This window comes from Condylostylus longicornis, unplaced genomic scaffold, assembly GCF_029603195.1.
Source record: "Condylostylus longicornis isolate FDR11 unplaced genomic scaffold, ASM2960319v2 ptg000044l, whole genome shotgun sequence".
NCBI lineage: Eukaryota > Metazoa > Arthropoda > Insecta > Diptera > Dolichopodidae > Condylostylus > Condylostylus longicornis.
This window is the reverse complement of record NW_026578013.1, coordinates 8,792,652-8,808,483: the sequence shown is the minus strand read 5'-3', so window position 1 is coordinate 8,808,483 and position 15,832 is coordinate 8,792,652. Positions and strand designations below refer to the sequence as shown.

At 22.1% G+C, this 15,832-nt stretch overlaps 1 protein-coding gene across 6 annotated transcripts in view; it reads right to left on the bottom strand.

Moving 5' to 3' along the window:
* Positions 1-15,832, bottom strand: part of LOC129610483 (2-oxoglutarate dehydrogenase complex component E1) — a 33,317-nt gene that overhangs the window by 15,964 nt on the left and 1,521 nt on the right. For 2 of the 6 annotated variants that reach the window (XM_055523095.1, XM_055523094.1), the window contains 3 exons: positions 1,038-1,146; positions 793-933; positions 522-701 (listed from right to left, as the gene is read on the bottom strand). In XM_055523095.1, coding sequence (XP_055379070.1) covers positions 522-701; positions 793-933; positions 1,038-1,133 — 417 coding nt within the window. In that variant the 5' untranslated portion in view covers positions 1,134-1,146. Of the gene's footprint in view, positions 1-521; positions 702-792; positions 934-1,037; positions 1,147-13,344; positions 13,875-15,832 lie in introns of those variants that run through there. The other 4 variants (XM_055523096.1, XM_055523093.1, XM_055523098.1 and 1 more) reach the window with 4 other exon arrangements.

Below are 15,832 nucleotides of genomic sequence, written 5' to 3'. Positions count from 1 at the left end.
ACGCAAAAATTATATTATGTAGATGCTCTATTAAACGGCTGAAAGGTATTCAAAATAGTAGAATATGAAGATATATGTATAACAAAAAAAACCGACTAAGCATGTTACATAATAACATATACATATTTTATGAGATAGCGAATTTGTTTTTAAATTATAAAATAATTTCTAAAAACAAAAAATTAAAACTTTGTTTAAACTATAAAAGAACAAATTTATGTTGCTAAAAAAAATATTTTAAAAAAAGTAATAAATTATAAAATAAATATATGTATCAATAATTAATATTCAATAAATTAAATATATCTTATAAATTTTAAAATAATGCATGAATAATTTTGAAAATTTTATAGAACAATGTAAGTACATAATTATTATTATTTCTTAATAATTTTTTTTTATTATTTCAAGATTTTCCAACAATCAATATTTTTGATCCAAAAAAAAAAAAAAAATTATAACACCGTTTTTAATTTGCTCAAAAAATTCCTGTTAGATAAAAAGAATAGGAAATCTATTACCTGATAACTTCTAATAATATTTTGTACAGCTAAATGATCGTCAATAGTTTTATCATCAGCACGTGGACCTAATCCAACAGCACCACCAACAAATTGTGATACTGGTAAAGTATTTCTAGAAGCTGGTGATAAATTTGGTGGTGGCGCATATTCATTATTACGGAAATAGGCATCCCATGACTAAAAATATTATAAAAACAAAATTGTAATAAATTTCATTTCAATAAATAAACTTGAAAACGTATAATATAATTTTTGTTGCTAAACATACTCTATGAACTGAAGATGGGTCTTGAAGCCATGAATTATACATTTCTTCTATATAGCTTGTTGTCGTGCCATTGATAAATGGTTCTGCAGCTGCTGAATTATATTTTTTAAGAGCTGTAACTGCAGCAACTTCTCTTTTCAACTAGAAAATACAAAATAAATTTACTTTAATATTTTAAAAATATTTAAAATCAAAAGATGTACAATATTTACGTTTATAGAAAAACAAAAAAAAAAATAACTTACGGTATTTTTAAGAGGACCTCGTAGAAGCCAACTTGCAAAACTTTGATGACCTAATGGTATTGCCGCCATGGCAAAAGCTGAATTAGCACGATGCATTATTTAATCTAATCTGAAACAAAAAAAAAATAAAATTAATTATTGATATTTTGTGAATTTGAAATTACATGAAATGCGTATGTAGCAAAATTGCTTTTGAAACATTTTAAATCTATAATAAATTATAATAAAAGTACATATGTACTTAATAAATCTAAAACAATTCCACTAAGCCCAATTTTATAAACAAGGAAAATTAAAAAAAAAATCACACTCTTTAATGCTTTTAAATTTGCACTCTTTTTTGTAAATTTTCAATATTTATGTATGTATAAATTCTTAGGCAATATAGCTTTCTGTTTTATATTGGAAATTGGATTTCAACGACATACCGCAATATAGGAATTATAAGAATGCAGTATTTCTGCAATTTCAATGCCTTCAACAAAAATTGCTTTCTTCCAAGTATGTAAAAGTAAGAAATTGTTATCATTGACTTGGAATTTTTTTTACAAATATGAAAACCACTGTACTATTATTCTTAAGCAAATATAAAAAATTTACACACTTATATTTATAAAAACAATTTGATACAAAATGTTATCATCATTCATTTTTTTTATTTATTTATTTAATTTATTCATTTATATACCTAAAAGTAGATGTTTTTATTTATTATTTCGTGTGCGAAATTTATATAGTCTTAAAAATATTTTCAAAAATATTTTCATTTTGTTTTAGTTTATTTTAATTTTTCAAGAATTATAAAGAAACTAATGAACGTAAACTGGGCAAAATAAATGTTATTTTAAAATATTTTATAATAAATAAATGAATTAGAACTTTTTTGTAATTACTTAATATGTAAAAATTATTACCGGATGTTTTACCTTAATTTAATTTCTTTTCTTCAATTCAATTGTGAAAATAAAACAAACCCGTATATTATATAATATTTTCTCAACCCTTCGTATATACCTCTTTATAATTATGTCAAAATATTTTATACAAGTTGAAAAATTAATAATACAAGTGAAATTTGACACCGTATACAGTAGAGTCTGTAAGTGAATTTAAATTTTAATATAGAAAACACGCTTTTTTTCTTTCTTATTATTGTTCAAACAAATATGAACTGTTCATGAATGAATTAGTTTACTGACCAGACTGACATTGAATTAATATTTTTTTTAAATGCTAATAGATCAAAATATAAAATGTAAATAAAAAGCTGTATAAATAATAATTATATTCTGTGCTACTCTATATTTACTAACGCAACAATTTTTGTTAATAACAATTCTAATTAAGATAATTTACTTTTTCTTCTTCTTGTTTCATTACTAATTAGAATCAAATACATAATATAATATATAATATTATAGAAATAGAACAAAAACTACTTTATAATATTGTATATATATTATATATATGATAATGTATGATAATTTTTTTTTATAAATATAAGTATACTTATTAAAATTTTGTTAAATAAACAAGTTGAATCCGAAAATATTTAGTGAATATAACAAAATCTAGTTTTTTTTTTTGTTTTCAGGTCATAGGGTTTTTAAACAATACTCAAATGATTTGTTCGATAATAGCAAAAATATCAAGTAATTTTGGTGTACGCATATGTATGTATAAAAAATGTATTGTCTTATTGACAACAGAAAATTAAAGCATATGGCAGCTTTATTAAATGCTTCCACTGTGAATACAAATAAAATGCACAAAACTTAAAATGAATCATTAATTTTTTTGGTAAGAATAATAAAATTGTTAAAAATAATATAATAATTGCTTATTGCATTAGTAAAATTCCGTGAAGCCGCTTACCTCAGATTTGGCCAATTTTATTCATCAAAAATGAAAACAATTTATTGTAAACTACAAAAACTTTATTATGTCAAAACCATTGAGTTCTATCTTGAAGTTCCCCATTGATAAAACAAAATTACAAAAAGTGTTATACAAGTGTTACTCAAGGTGGCATTTCAATACTCACTATATTATATTATGTTAAAAACAATATTTATATTTCGTGGATCTTAAGTGTTGCCACAGAATTAGAAATTTAATTATTTGAAAATGTTTCTATTACAGTATAACAGAATAATAAATGATGAAAGGTAGTAAATGTGATTAAAAATTTTTTTTATGATAGTCTTACTGATATATTATAAATGTATGTATAACAACATTGAGGAAACACGATAGAAACAAGATAACTTTTAATCAATCGTAGTAGATTGTGAGTAGATATATACACAAACATTTGAATGACGCACGCTATATATGACCAAATTTAAAAGTAACTTTATTTATTTTTAAAATTTTGATAATTAACTAATAGTTAAACAAACATTTCTTAAAACTACCTACAATTCAGAGAATAATAAATTGGAATAAGTGTGAATTTTTTTTTTACGCTTCAAAAATTCAAATTCTGTACATATAGAAGGTCAAACGCGATTTGTTATCAAAGCAGTTACTTATATTGAATAATAATATAATGTGGAAAGAAATTCGGTGGGCTAAATAGTTATAATATATTTCGTAAAAATAAAATTATGACCCCAATTATATTTCGATAATAAATAGATAAGTATTTAGCGCGAAAAGTATACAAAATTATAACTATGAAAAATTACTTGGAACTAACAGAGGAAAGAGTTAACTGGAAAATAGCATTATTAAAATTATAAGTCCTAAAAATAATACTTCCTTTACGATAATTACTAAAAAATTTTCCGAAATTTATACCATTTATAGGTTGTATGCATATACGCCTAATTATAAATTTATACCATTGGAATATGAAAAGCAAAAAAAATTCTATAATATTAATAGAATAATTTTTTATTTTTTTGTTTAGTTGTTTAGCTCTCTCAAATGCCTGTCAATATTTTTAAAACGTGTTGACTTTAATTTAGTGTCATAAAGATTCCCTGACATGATCGGATAAATAAAAAATATCAAAATTAAAAACATACAAAGAATTCAAAGAAATTCAAAATGAATTTTTTTTTTAACTTAAACAATTGGTTTTGCCTTATGGCGTTTTAAATATTGTCTTAAAATAAATTTGTATAATATTTTTATTGTGCATTTATTTATTTTAAATATTTAAAAATTTTTAAAAAATAAATAAGTAAAAATGGGATAATTATAGAAATGTGTACATAAGAGTTGTGGAAATACCTGTATTTTCTGAATAAATTAATATTAAAAAACTACGTGACGAAAAAGAAAACGTGAAACAAAATCGCTATATCAATATTTACATTAAAAATTTTAATTATAATGAATAATTTTAAAAAATGCCCGGCATTATGTTTAAAAAAAAAAATTAATAAAAAAATCTCCAGGAATCCACCAATATTTGTTCAATTTTGCTCAAACCTGAGCCAATTTTAGTTTACAACAAAAGTTGATTGCATGCTATATATTAAATGTTAATTGTTTCTAAGAGCCAATGGGCCCAGAAATTTATTGTATTGATTCTAATTAAAATTCTTTTATATATTTTATTTTTATTAATTAGAAATTCTACAATTACACATTATGTTAATGTTTTACACAACATTCAAATACAATTTACATACGTGAATAACAATAAAAATTAAAAATGTTAAACAAATCAAGTACAAATCACAGTTCAATGTTTAATTAAAAGTCAGAATAAGCCGATTATTGTCATTACACATTATTATTAATTCAAATATGAAGTAATTTTCTAGGTCATTTACCCCACTGTTTTCTTTTTCGTTTTTGTTTTTAATTAAATATTAATACATATGTAAAGAATTTTTTTAAATATATTTTTGTTTTTGTTTTTTTTTTTAATATTGTCTAGCCGACATAATATTTTAATATTGGTTGATATGATAAATTAAATAGGAAATACGAATTTAGTTGTAATAATGTAAATATTGCAAAATATACATTTTAAGTAGTGTGACAGTTCAAGATAGCAAACTTTTGTATATCGATGGTCCCATACAAAACTATGCCAAGTTAAAGATCTTAGTTTGGCGGAAAATCAATATGAAATTAAGAAACCCGTTGATTACGCGTTTGTGTCTAAGATTTTCGAATTTTATGAAAAAATACCACAAATTTTTTTCAGTTTATAACTTTAATAATTATTTTTGAAATTATTTAAGAGTCAGCTGAATTTAAGCTGCACAACTGTAGCATTTTATGATAAAACAATCCTACTATTTTCTTTGAACGTTTTTATGACAAAATTTTTTGATGTTATGTATTGGTATAAATAAACTTGGCATGTAATTCTAAGACTTAAATTATATTTTTTTACATTTCGTATTTCAACACACACTTCAATCAAAAAAATCCCAACTATCTCTTACTATCTCCCACATACTTGCCAAAAACTAAACCGTTACGAAAATGCTAAAACATTTTAGCTTTTAACAATATTTTATTCATAACGTATTGTGATAATTATAAGTTAGCATATACTCTAGCAAAAAATAAAAATACATATATAAAAACCTGATAACTTAAATTGGATAGAAGAAAAAATCTAAGTTGACTTGGCATATTTTTGCATTGTGATAAGTTGTGCTTCTTGAAAAATCAAAACTGTCTTTAGGGTAGTCTCCATTTTTAGGTGTCAGTCTGGATTGGCAATTTTTGATAATCGTGAAAAGTAAAAAATTATGTTTTAATTAGACTAGTTATCATGTCTGAAAATATGTACCCAAATTCTACCAGTTTTTTAGTTATTGTTTTAACATAATTGTAACAAATTATGTACACATACGTTATAACAACAAACTTGTATTAAGTGAACTTTGAACTAGAAAAATCAACTGGGAATTTTTTAATAAAATAAATTATTGACTCATATAGTAACAGATTATTCAAAAGATAATACAGTAAATATGTATGTACGTGTACAACCAAATATTTTAATAAAAAATTTCCATATTTAATAGAATCTAAAAATTAACAAATTCAGGTTATTTAATTCATAAATTTTATTGTTATATTGACTTTAAAAAAAAAAAAAGAATAATTTTAAAAACTTTATTGCTTCATCACTTTTAAAATGAATTGATGAATCATAATTGATTACGATACTAGTATTATGATGATTTAAAGTATTATGGTGAAAGGAAGGGAAAAACAAGTAAGAGGGAATTTTTCAACTATCTTTGCTTCTTATCAAATAAAAATTAAGTGCGAGTAAACGCAAATATTGAGTGCTTTGAGAATTGATTAATTCAGAGAAATTTTTATTTTTCCACCAATTTTTTGTCACCAAAAAATTTTAATCTCTTAAAATTATAACGAATTTTTTAAGAGAGCCTCGGATTGATAAATTTTACCAGAACTTTAATATTTAATTGAACTGTTTTCTCTGAAATCCGAATAAAACGAATTTTGATTTCGAGTGATTAATAATTATTGGTATTATTAGAAATTGTTTTCACTTAGATTATAAACTAATTTATTTTCAATTATATGTATTTACCCATAAGACGAAGACACATGTAAGTCGACAACAAATAAACTCTGAATTCGGTGATTTGAACAAATTATGACTTTTCTAACTTAGTATTTGATGGTGTAGTAAAATAAAGCACACCATATTCAAAATTTACATCAATAATCAAAATGTAGTTATAATTTTTAAAACATATACATATATACACATAGATTACATTCTTTAAATGTTTTTTTAATAACAAAATTTGTAATCGTCTGAGGAAATAAATGGTTTAGTTAAAAGTATTTCTTTGTAAAACAAAATAACAAAATTTACAAAACATTTTACGATTGTAAATAACCTCAAAAACAAGTTTTGTGTATACATTATATACATAAGTATATGTATTGTATTTTTATTTATTCATTATGAATGAATATTTTAAGAAAATATGAAATAAAAATATTGTATAAAATCAAAACCTTTATAAAATTCCAAAACTATAATGAAATTTTATATACGATATTAACATTTTAATTCCGAAGACCTTTAAAATTTTTAAAATTATTTGATCGCTTGATGATCTTTTTCCAGTGTATTTAAACATGGCTTTTGTAATATGCTCATGCTTTGCATTGTATTGTAATTCAACCTATACGATATTAACTACATATAAAATACATATATTAATTACATTTATGTTATAGGGGAGGAGGGTATAAATTAAAATAAACATACTTATCAAAAAATAAACAAATTTAAGTCCGCAAACAAATTTAAGCGTATTCCTCATTTAAAATAAAAAAAAAATACACACGCCTGTCATTAATATAATATTTTGTTTGAATTATTAAGGATCCAAAAATTTTTGACTAAATTCATAGTGAATCAAATTTTTTTTTTTAATTTTTTTAATCCTTGTAAAAAAATCTGATGTGGCCAGCACATAACTGAACCGATTGAATATTGTCTAGTAAGCTTTTAATTGAGGTACCTAGAAAAATGTAAATTTGGCTCCTAGTAGGGTTTCGCTTGTTCCATCCGCTTTCCCTGAACAGTTCGCCAGTTAGTTTGATAACAGCCATAACTCAATTATTAAATTTCAAGAAATTGATTCCGTAGATATGAGAAAAAATGTAAAATCGACCCTGACTTCGATTTCTGAGATTTGACCTTTCCAAAAAATTTCTAGATTCATTATTTTAAAACCCGGAATTTAAATATTAAATTTCAAGGAAATTGGTTAGTAATTTCTTTTTATATATGCAAATATGTAAAATATGCCTGCAAAACGGTGCAGTTCCCCGAGGTCTGATGTATCCCAAAAGTTGATTAATCCGTTCCATAACTAAAATTAACTCACATATAAAATTTCAACAAAATTGGTTCAGCTGAACTTGAGATACACCCGTGCACACACAGACCGACACCTCTCTAAAAATAGTTTATTTATACTTCCCTATACCATATAGCAGTGCGTTACCACCGAAAACTTAACATCTGAAATTTGATGCCATCACACAATAACCTTTATTCTATGCAATGCGGTCGGTAAAAACAAAATATTTTTGTTTCAAATGGAGAAAGCCGCTTCTAATTTTTAATATTTTTTTAATTAGCATGTACGATACGTTCTATTCAAATTTAGAATAAATCGTTTTATACTAAGAGCTCATATTTTTTAAATTTAAAATTCTACATAGTAAGTAAAAGAGTAATAAATTAAAAGTTATTTAGTATACAATAACTGCCTTCATTAATTTATCATAATCTTCTTTCTAAAACTTTGAAGATAACAGATCTGAGGTAATAAAAACTCACTAAATTATGTAATTATATTTCAAATGATCAAAAAGAATTCAAAATAATGTCATTTTTAAATATTTTCAATTTTTTAAGAAAACAAATAAAATTTTTAATATTGCATAATATGAAAATCAAGTTTACTTTTAAATATTTTGTTTTTGATTTTTCAAGGTTAAAGTAAAAAACAATTAATTACATATTTATGATGTTAATTCTTGTTAAAATACTTATACTGTATGCTTTAATATTATATTTTATTTTATATTCAAAAATTGTTCATATAAAAAAGTTTGATATTAAATACTATACAAAAATATTAATTAAAAATTTATCCTTCATTACTATTATTTATCTAAACATAATAAATAAAGTATTTTGCAAAAATATACTTAAATTGTTTTATAACAAATAATAATGAAGTATTTAATTACTTACATACATAAAATGTATAACAACTGAGATAATGGCAATGAAATACAACCAGCCATTATAAAAATTTTATATAGACTTCAATTTAATTTTATCACTCTAATATTTTATTAATATATTTTAGTTATAAAATATTAAATATTCGTTAACCTACGAGAATGTCAAGTAAATGAAAGAAAGTATTATACATATTCTAACACTTACAAAATTGTCTGTTTAATATTGCAGTTTAGGTAATAAAAAAAAATTAATGAATTTTTTATAAAACACTAGAATTAAATAAATAAATTAGACTGATAAAATGAGGATTCAGGTTTAATCCAAAAAAAATATCTTGAAATTTCTAACAGGTTATTGAATCAAATAAAAACTATTTAAAATATCTTGAATCAAGAATGAATTTTATTTTAATTTTAAACATTAGTTCATTTGAAATTAAAATCATTGTGTTTGCCAAATTCAAAGAATGTAATTTTTATTTAGCTTGTACCACATATATTGTTAATGTAGATTTTAATTGAAATAGGAAACCAGTTTCATAAGTTAAAAAACCTTCTGATTTGTGTTTTTTTTTTGTTAATAAGGTGCCAATAACGACATTCATTGTAAAATCATAATCTATTACTATTTTTTTTTCAATTTAGTACATAAATATATTATAAAATACAATTATATATAACATTATATATTTGTACATATAACAATAATTTATTAATAAAACTAAAAATTGTACTTAATTGAAATATTTTGTTTGAAAAAAAATAACAAGCAAAACCTATTTATTAAATAATATAAAATAATTATTATACTCGTAAATTACATTTTGTATATATGTACTTATATAAATATATATTTTTATATGCATATATGTATGAATGATGTGATTTAATTTGTAGTGTTTAATACTCTTTCAAGCATGTATTACAATAATGGAACTGATTATGTAAAAAAAAAATCTAATGAATACAAAATTAATTTTAATTTTTAATATTCTCGGCTGAATGAATTTCAATTTTCGTAAAAAAAAACAAAAACAAGTTTTAAAAGTATTTTCCGCTCTTTTTTTTTGAAAGTATTTTAAACTTTGTAAATGAATTTAACAAAACTTAAAATATCCGAGATTGTAAAATTAAAAAAATTGTTTTTTTTTTGTTTTTTTTTTTTTTTTAATTACGGCAAGCCCCCTAAAAATAAAAACGTATATGCAAATACGTAATTAAAAAATAAATTCACAAAACCTGATCTTTTTTGTATATTTTCGCTTTTTTTAGAATATCACCTTGAAATGTAGACACAGACAATTTCATACAATTAAAATAAAAAAAAAATAAAAGTAATATTTACATTACTGTTATCTATTTATAACGTTATATATGAGTACATTTATAATTGATAATAAAATTCATAATCTTCCACGTGATATTTTTAAAGTTATGGATAACCTATTATACTATAAGTTTGTACTAAAATTAAGCTGGTAAATAAGTTGAATATTAGTAAAAATTTATAATTGTGACGAAATTTAGAGGATAAAAACAATGTTGAGTAATGTGAATATAAAAAAAAAACTAAATTTTGAAAATCACGTTCCCTTTAGATAAAATATTTCCATAACTATAAAATTTTATTTTATTTAAATAAAATGCAATGCTGTCTGTAAAATAAACAGATTTTGTTTTAATTATTTGGTCACGACATTAGAATTCATGGTCATGTAATATGAAAATTTTAAACAGTATAGAATCTAGAACAATTGATGGAATCTGATATAGAATCTAGGACAATTCTAAAAATTGTTTAATGAATAATTTTTAGGAATCTTCACAAACAAGAATCTTTGAGTATGAAAATCCTTCTCGCGAAATTACAAGTAATTTTCAATAAAGATTTTACATTAAATTTTATTTACGATTGTGCTCATTTAAGCTCTTGCTATTTTCTATAATTTTCCTCTATATATCCTTGATCTTTATTTTTGTTACATAATTTTCTTAGGATTTTAATTTATCTTAATTGTAGAACTAATATTTGATTTTTTTTTTAAATTAAGATTAGAAATTTTGCGTATACTTATGAATTAAATTATCTAAAATTAGATTATCTAAATATTTTTATTTAATCAACTTCTAACGCATATTTTTCTTTACCTTTGTTAATTAGTGTTATTTAAGTAACTATATAAATATTATGTACCTTTTTACTTTTATTTCGCAACTGTTCTAATTTAAAATGTTTCTTGTTAGCTAAAACTACTAAATGTGCAAAATGTTTTTCTAAATTATTCACTACCTTAATATTTTTTAAATGTTAAGAAATATTTTAAAATTTAATGACATTTAAATGATATGTATATACATATGTATGTATATTACCATAATGTTATGAATAAAAAAAAATATATAACCATATTTTTTTTATGTTTACACCTGATTAATTCTTCCTAGAATGTTTCATTGAAAATTTCCATAATATTATTTTTTTCCGGGTAATAAGCTGAGGGGAATGTATGTAACAACTTTCATATGGAGAGAAAAAAAAGCTAAGTATAGCTATATTCGATAGAAAATCAATACTTTTTCAATTTTTTTTTATTTATTGTTGATTTCCACTTTATTTTATTATTATTTTTTAAACTAATGAAAAATTACTGTGACGACCTTGACTTTGAATAGCATTTTCATTGTCAATTTATTATTTTTTTACAATAATAAAAAAAAAAAGAAACAAAATTGCATACCATTTCGAGAAAAGCGGAACAAACACGATTACGTAGCTTAAATTGATTTATATACAAATAGTATTAATATTAACACACATTCTTAGTTCAAAAACTTTAAGTTATGTAAGGAAATTGAGAGAAATGAAAATTTTCTTTTAATATAAATATTTACAACTTATAAAAATTTATTTTCTCTTTAGTTTTAAATACTAACACTTTATTATAAAAAGAGAATGATGACACAACCGCAAAAAGCTATGAGAATAAAAACACATTTTTTCTTTGATCGAAAGGTAAAAAAATAAAAACTTTTGCAGAAAAAGAGATTTTGTTTTAGGTGTTGTTACTTAACTAATACATAATTTATGTAATTAACATAATTATACAAATACCACATGGAATTTTCTTAAAAGTTGAGGACTTCAATTTGACATTTAATCGAGCTTTTTATGTTATAATATTGCTCCTTATATTATTATAAAAAAGCTCTTGAAAACTCAGTGCGTACTCGCATTAATGGTAATATTAGAAGCACATAATATGGGTTATGTCAATGTTATCACTTTTTCAGTAATTAGTGAATTGCTATTGACATTTTATATCATTTTAATCAAATTTAATATTAACTTGTATATTTTCGAGGGTTTTTAAATAATTTCTAATTAAATAAATTTGGTATGTTTAGGTATAATCAGATATTAAAATTTTTCTAAGTAAAAATTCACAAAATGTCAGAATTGGCATTCAAAAATTATTTATGAAAAACTATTTCATTCCAATTGACGAATTTGAATGAAATTTCAGTCTTCGACTGGAACTGGTATAAGAGTCAACTACATTTTGAACTTTGTTATGAGTTTTAAACTAAATTTCTATATTAATACACAATTTTATATTTTAAATAAAAATAAAGCGTAAAAACTGAAAAACAACAAACTTTATTTTTGCAAATTACCGACATCATCGAATAATCAATAAAAAGTGAAATGTTTTAATAAAAAATGGAATAATTTAATATTTTTAATAAAAAATAGAATAAATTAATAGAAATGCCTTCACAAGCATTCATAAATGAACAAAAACTTTAAATTAATAATTTAAAAAAATTTGCTTTTCATGTTTAGACTCTTGGAAACCATTTAATCAATTAAAGAAAATGAAAAGTTTTTTTTCTATACTTTTCCTTTTTAATGTACTATGAAACCTTGAGAATAGTGTTACCATAAAATACAATATAATAAATTCTACTCAACAATAAATAAAATGAAATTATTGAGAACAAATTTTTGAACTGCAATTTGAACTTGATTTTTGAGATAATTACAAAAATTCAAGATTAATGACCAAAACACTTAATAACAAATAAGAAATATAGGAGTTTCACTCTGAATTCATTTAAACTTAAGTGTATAACACATAAATAAATATTATTTCTTATAAACTTTATATGACAATTTTTGTACAAAAATAAATAAAGCTGGTAACACTTTTCAATACATATCAGATACGACATAGTGGAAAATTAAAGATTATGCAATCAATTTCAATGTTTATTTTTTATTAACTCAAAATAATAGTTACGTATATTAAAAGGAAAATTTAAGATTCTACATTATTTTCTTAAAAGAAAATTTCTTCAATAAATTAATTCAAATTACCTACATACATACATATGTATATGTATGTATATTTATTATAAAAATAAATTGCTTTTCCCTGACTTATTTATTTTGAAAATAATTTTCGATAAAAGCCCAAAACAATTCTTACATAAGAAAATTACGTTCTATTTTCATTTTAAAATGATAAATAAACAATTTCTTTTTTATTTTATTTTAAAAATAAATAATACTTACATAAAAATTTAATTTGTTTTATCCAAAAATAGGTAGAAAAATAATCGAGGAACAAATTTTCTTTTTTTCTTTTAAATTTAGTACCTATTATTTTTATTCCAATAAATTCGAAATTATCGAAATAGATGTACGAACAGAACAAAAAGTCGAGAATAATCCTTAGCACACTCTATTCTTATTGTTGCTTTTTATATTATTATTTTTGTTTTGTCCTCAAGGTAAGAATTACATAAAAAAAAATCGATGAAATTTTTTTTTCTTTTGCTATTTATATGTACATCTGTATGTATGTATGCACATGAATTTTAAATTTTTTTTTTCTAGAAACTTTTCTTAATCCTGTTTCTGTAACTAAACCTTATACTTTATAAAAAAAAAAACTGTTTAATAAAAAAATCAACACTATCACAGCCTTTTATAACAGTCCCATTAAATTTCCAATTTTTGTAACTTTTATTTTTCTTTTTAAGGAAAAATTATGAAAAATTTTCACAAATTGATTTTTTTTTTTTGTTGTTTCCAAAATTTTAAAAAATTTTATTGAATATTCGACTAATTAAAGCTAGAAAAGTAGGTCACTTTTTAAAGTCAAAAGAAAAATATGAAAAAAAAATTAAATTAAATTTCAATTTAAAAATATTTATAATTTTCTAAAAACGAGAACCAGAATTTTATTGTTTTTAATTTTTTTTAATAATTTTTTTTTTTAATCAATATTATTTCTTAACAAATAAAATACTGGATCTTTAAAATTCTCCCTAACACTAAAAAAAAAAAAATTATATTCGAAGTAATTGTAGACAAAATTAATTTTTTTTTTTCTATACCGAAATTTACCTTTTCGCTATGAAAGTTTTACAGTGACTGAAAAATAAAAAGCTAACTAAATCCTAACCTACTACCATGCAAAATTTATAAAATATACGCGAAAATTGATTTTTTTTTTTATTCTGTTTTAGTATTGTCCCTCTGTTTAAGATGGACCAAAAAAAAAATATAAAAGCTTTTCCGTTGAAAAATAATGACAAATGTGAAATAAAAATATCTCAAAGATATGGAAAACAAACATACATACATATGTAGAAATATACACTGTGGGTATATAAAATATAAAATCAAAATAATAAAAGTTTGGGAACTTTTTTAAAAAATGATAACAAAAATAAAACAAGACTAAATTCAATCAAAAAAATTATATGAAAAAATATTCATAAAATGAAAATTGTTGTTAAACGATGAAAAAATATTCATGAGACAATCTAAAACAATATAATATAATTGACTTAGAGCTAACAGTGGCGTTCTGTAATTTTTTAATACAGATTGGATAATGCAACTTTTCAATAGAGCCAAAAAACTAGAAGTGTCTTATAACCATAACCATTTATCATGCATTATACATCAAATGAAAGCTTTTATTAAGCAGAATTGAAAAAATATACCTAAATTAAAAAATTCGCTTATACTGCGGGCTACAGTTATTAACAACGTAAAGTTTGGAAAAGAAATTTATTAGTAGCATTAAGTTACATTATTACTACATCTTACATCGACTGTTTGGAATTGAAAATATTTTGGTTGAACTGAAAGAAGTAGATTTTGAAAAGAAATTTTGAAAAAACTTTTGAAAATAGAGCTACAACCATAATTTTTTAAAAAATTGCGAGAAATAAATCGATATTGTCAGTTACGTTGAATAAAAAGATCCAAGAAAAAATTGCTAACTCTAATAATCAATATATTTATTAAAACCTTCTTAAAATTTCAGAAATTGATAACTACATTTTATACAATAACTTCTACAATATTTAACCAATGGTCGGGAAAGTTTGACAGAATATGTATTTTAAGTAGCCGAATTTAAATGAAATTAGTGTATAGCATAAAGTAAGTAAGTGGATATTTTGACTTATTGAACGGTAAAATATGTGTAGTTCAAAATGGCTTTTAAAAGAAAAATTAAATTAAATGTTTTCTTCTTAAAAGAAACAGTTCAAACTCGTTATTACAATTATATATACATATGCAAGTACGTACAGACAAAGTTAAAAAAAATTATTGTCCAAAATATTGCAGTAGAATAAACTTTATAAAACTAATGTGACATAACATAAACCTCAATAAAACTTCTTTAAAACAAAAATTTAAGTTCTTAGATAACCGTATCGTTCTTATCTACATAAAATTGAATAAGGGCTTTTCCAGTCAAATGTGTACTTTGATTTTATGATTTTCATATGTAAATTATGTACTTATAAGTGCACTCATTTAATAATCAGATGCAATTAAAACTTTACTGGATTATAATCTCAAACAGAATATTTTTTTAAGTAAAAATTTTAATTTATTTGTCAAGTCATACGAATTACTAGAAAAAAACACCACTAAAACTACCTTAAACTAATAAACAAATTATTAAAAACTATTAAACAATTAAGTAATTTTATGAATTTAGTAAAAATAAACAAGTCACGTCACTGAATATATT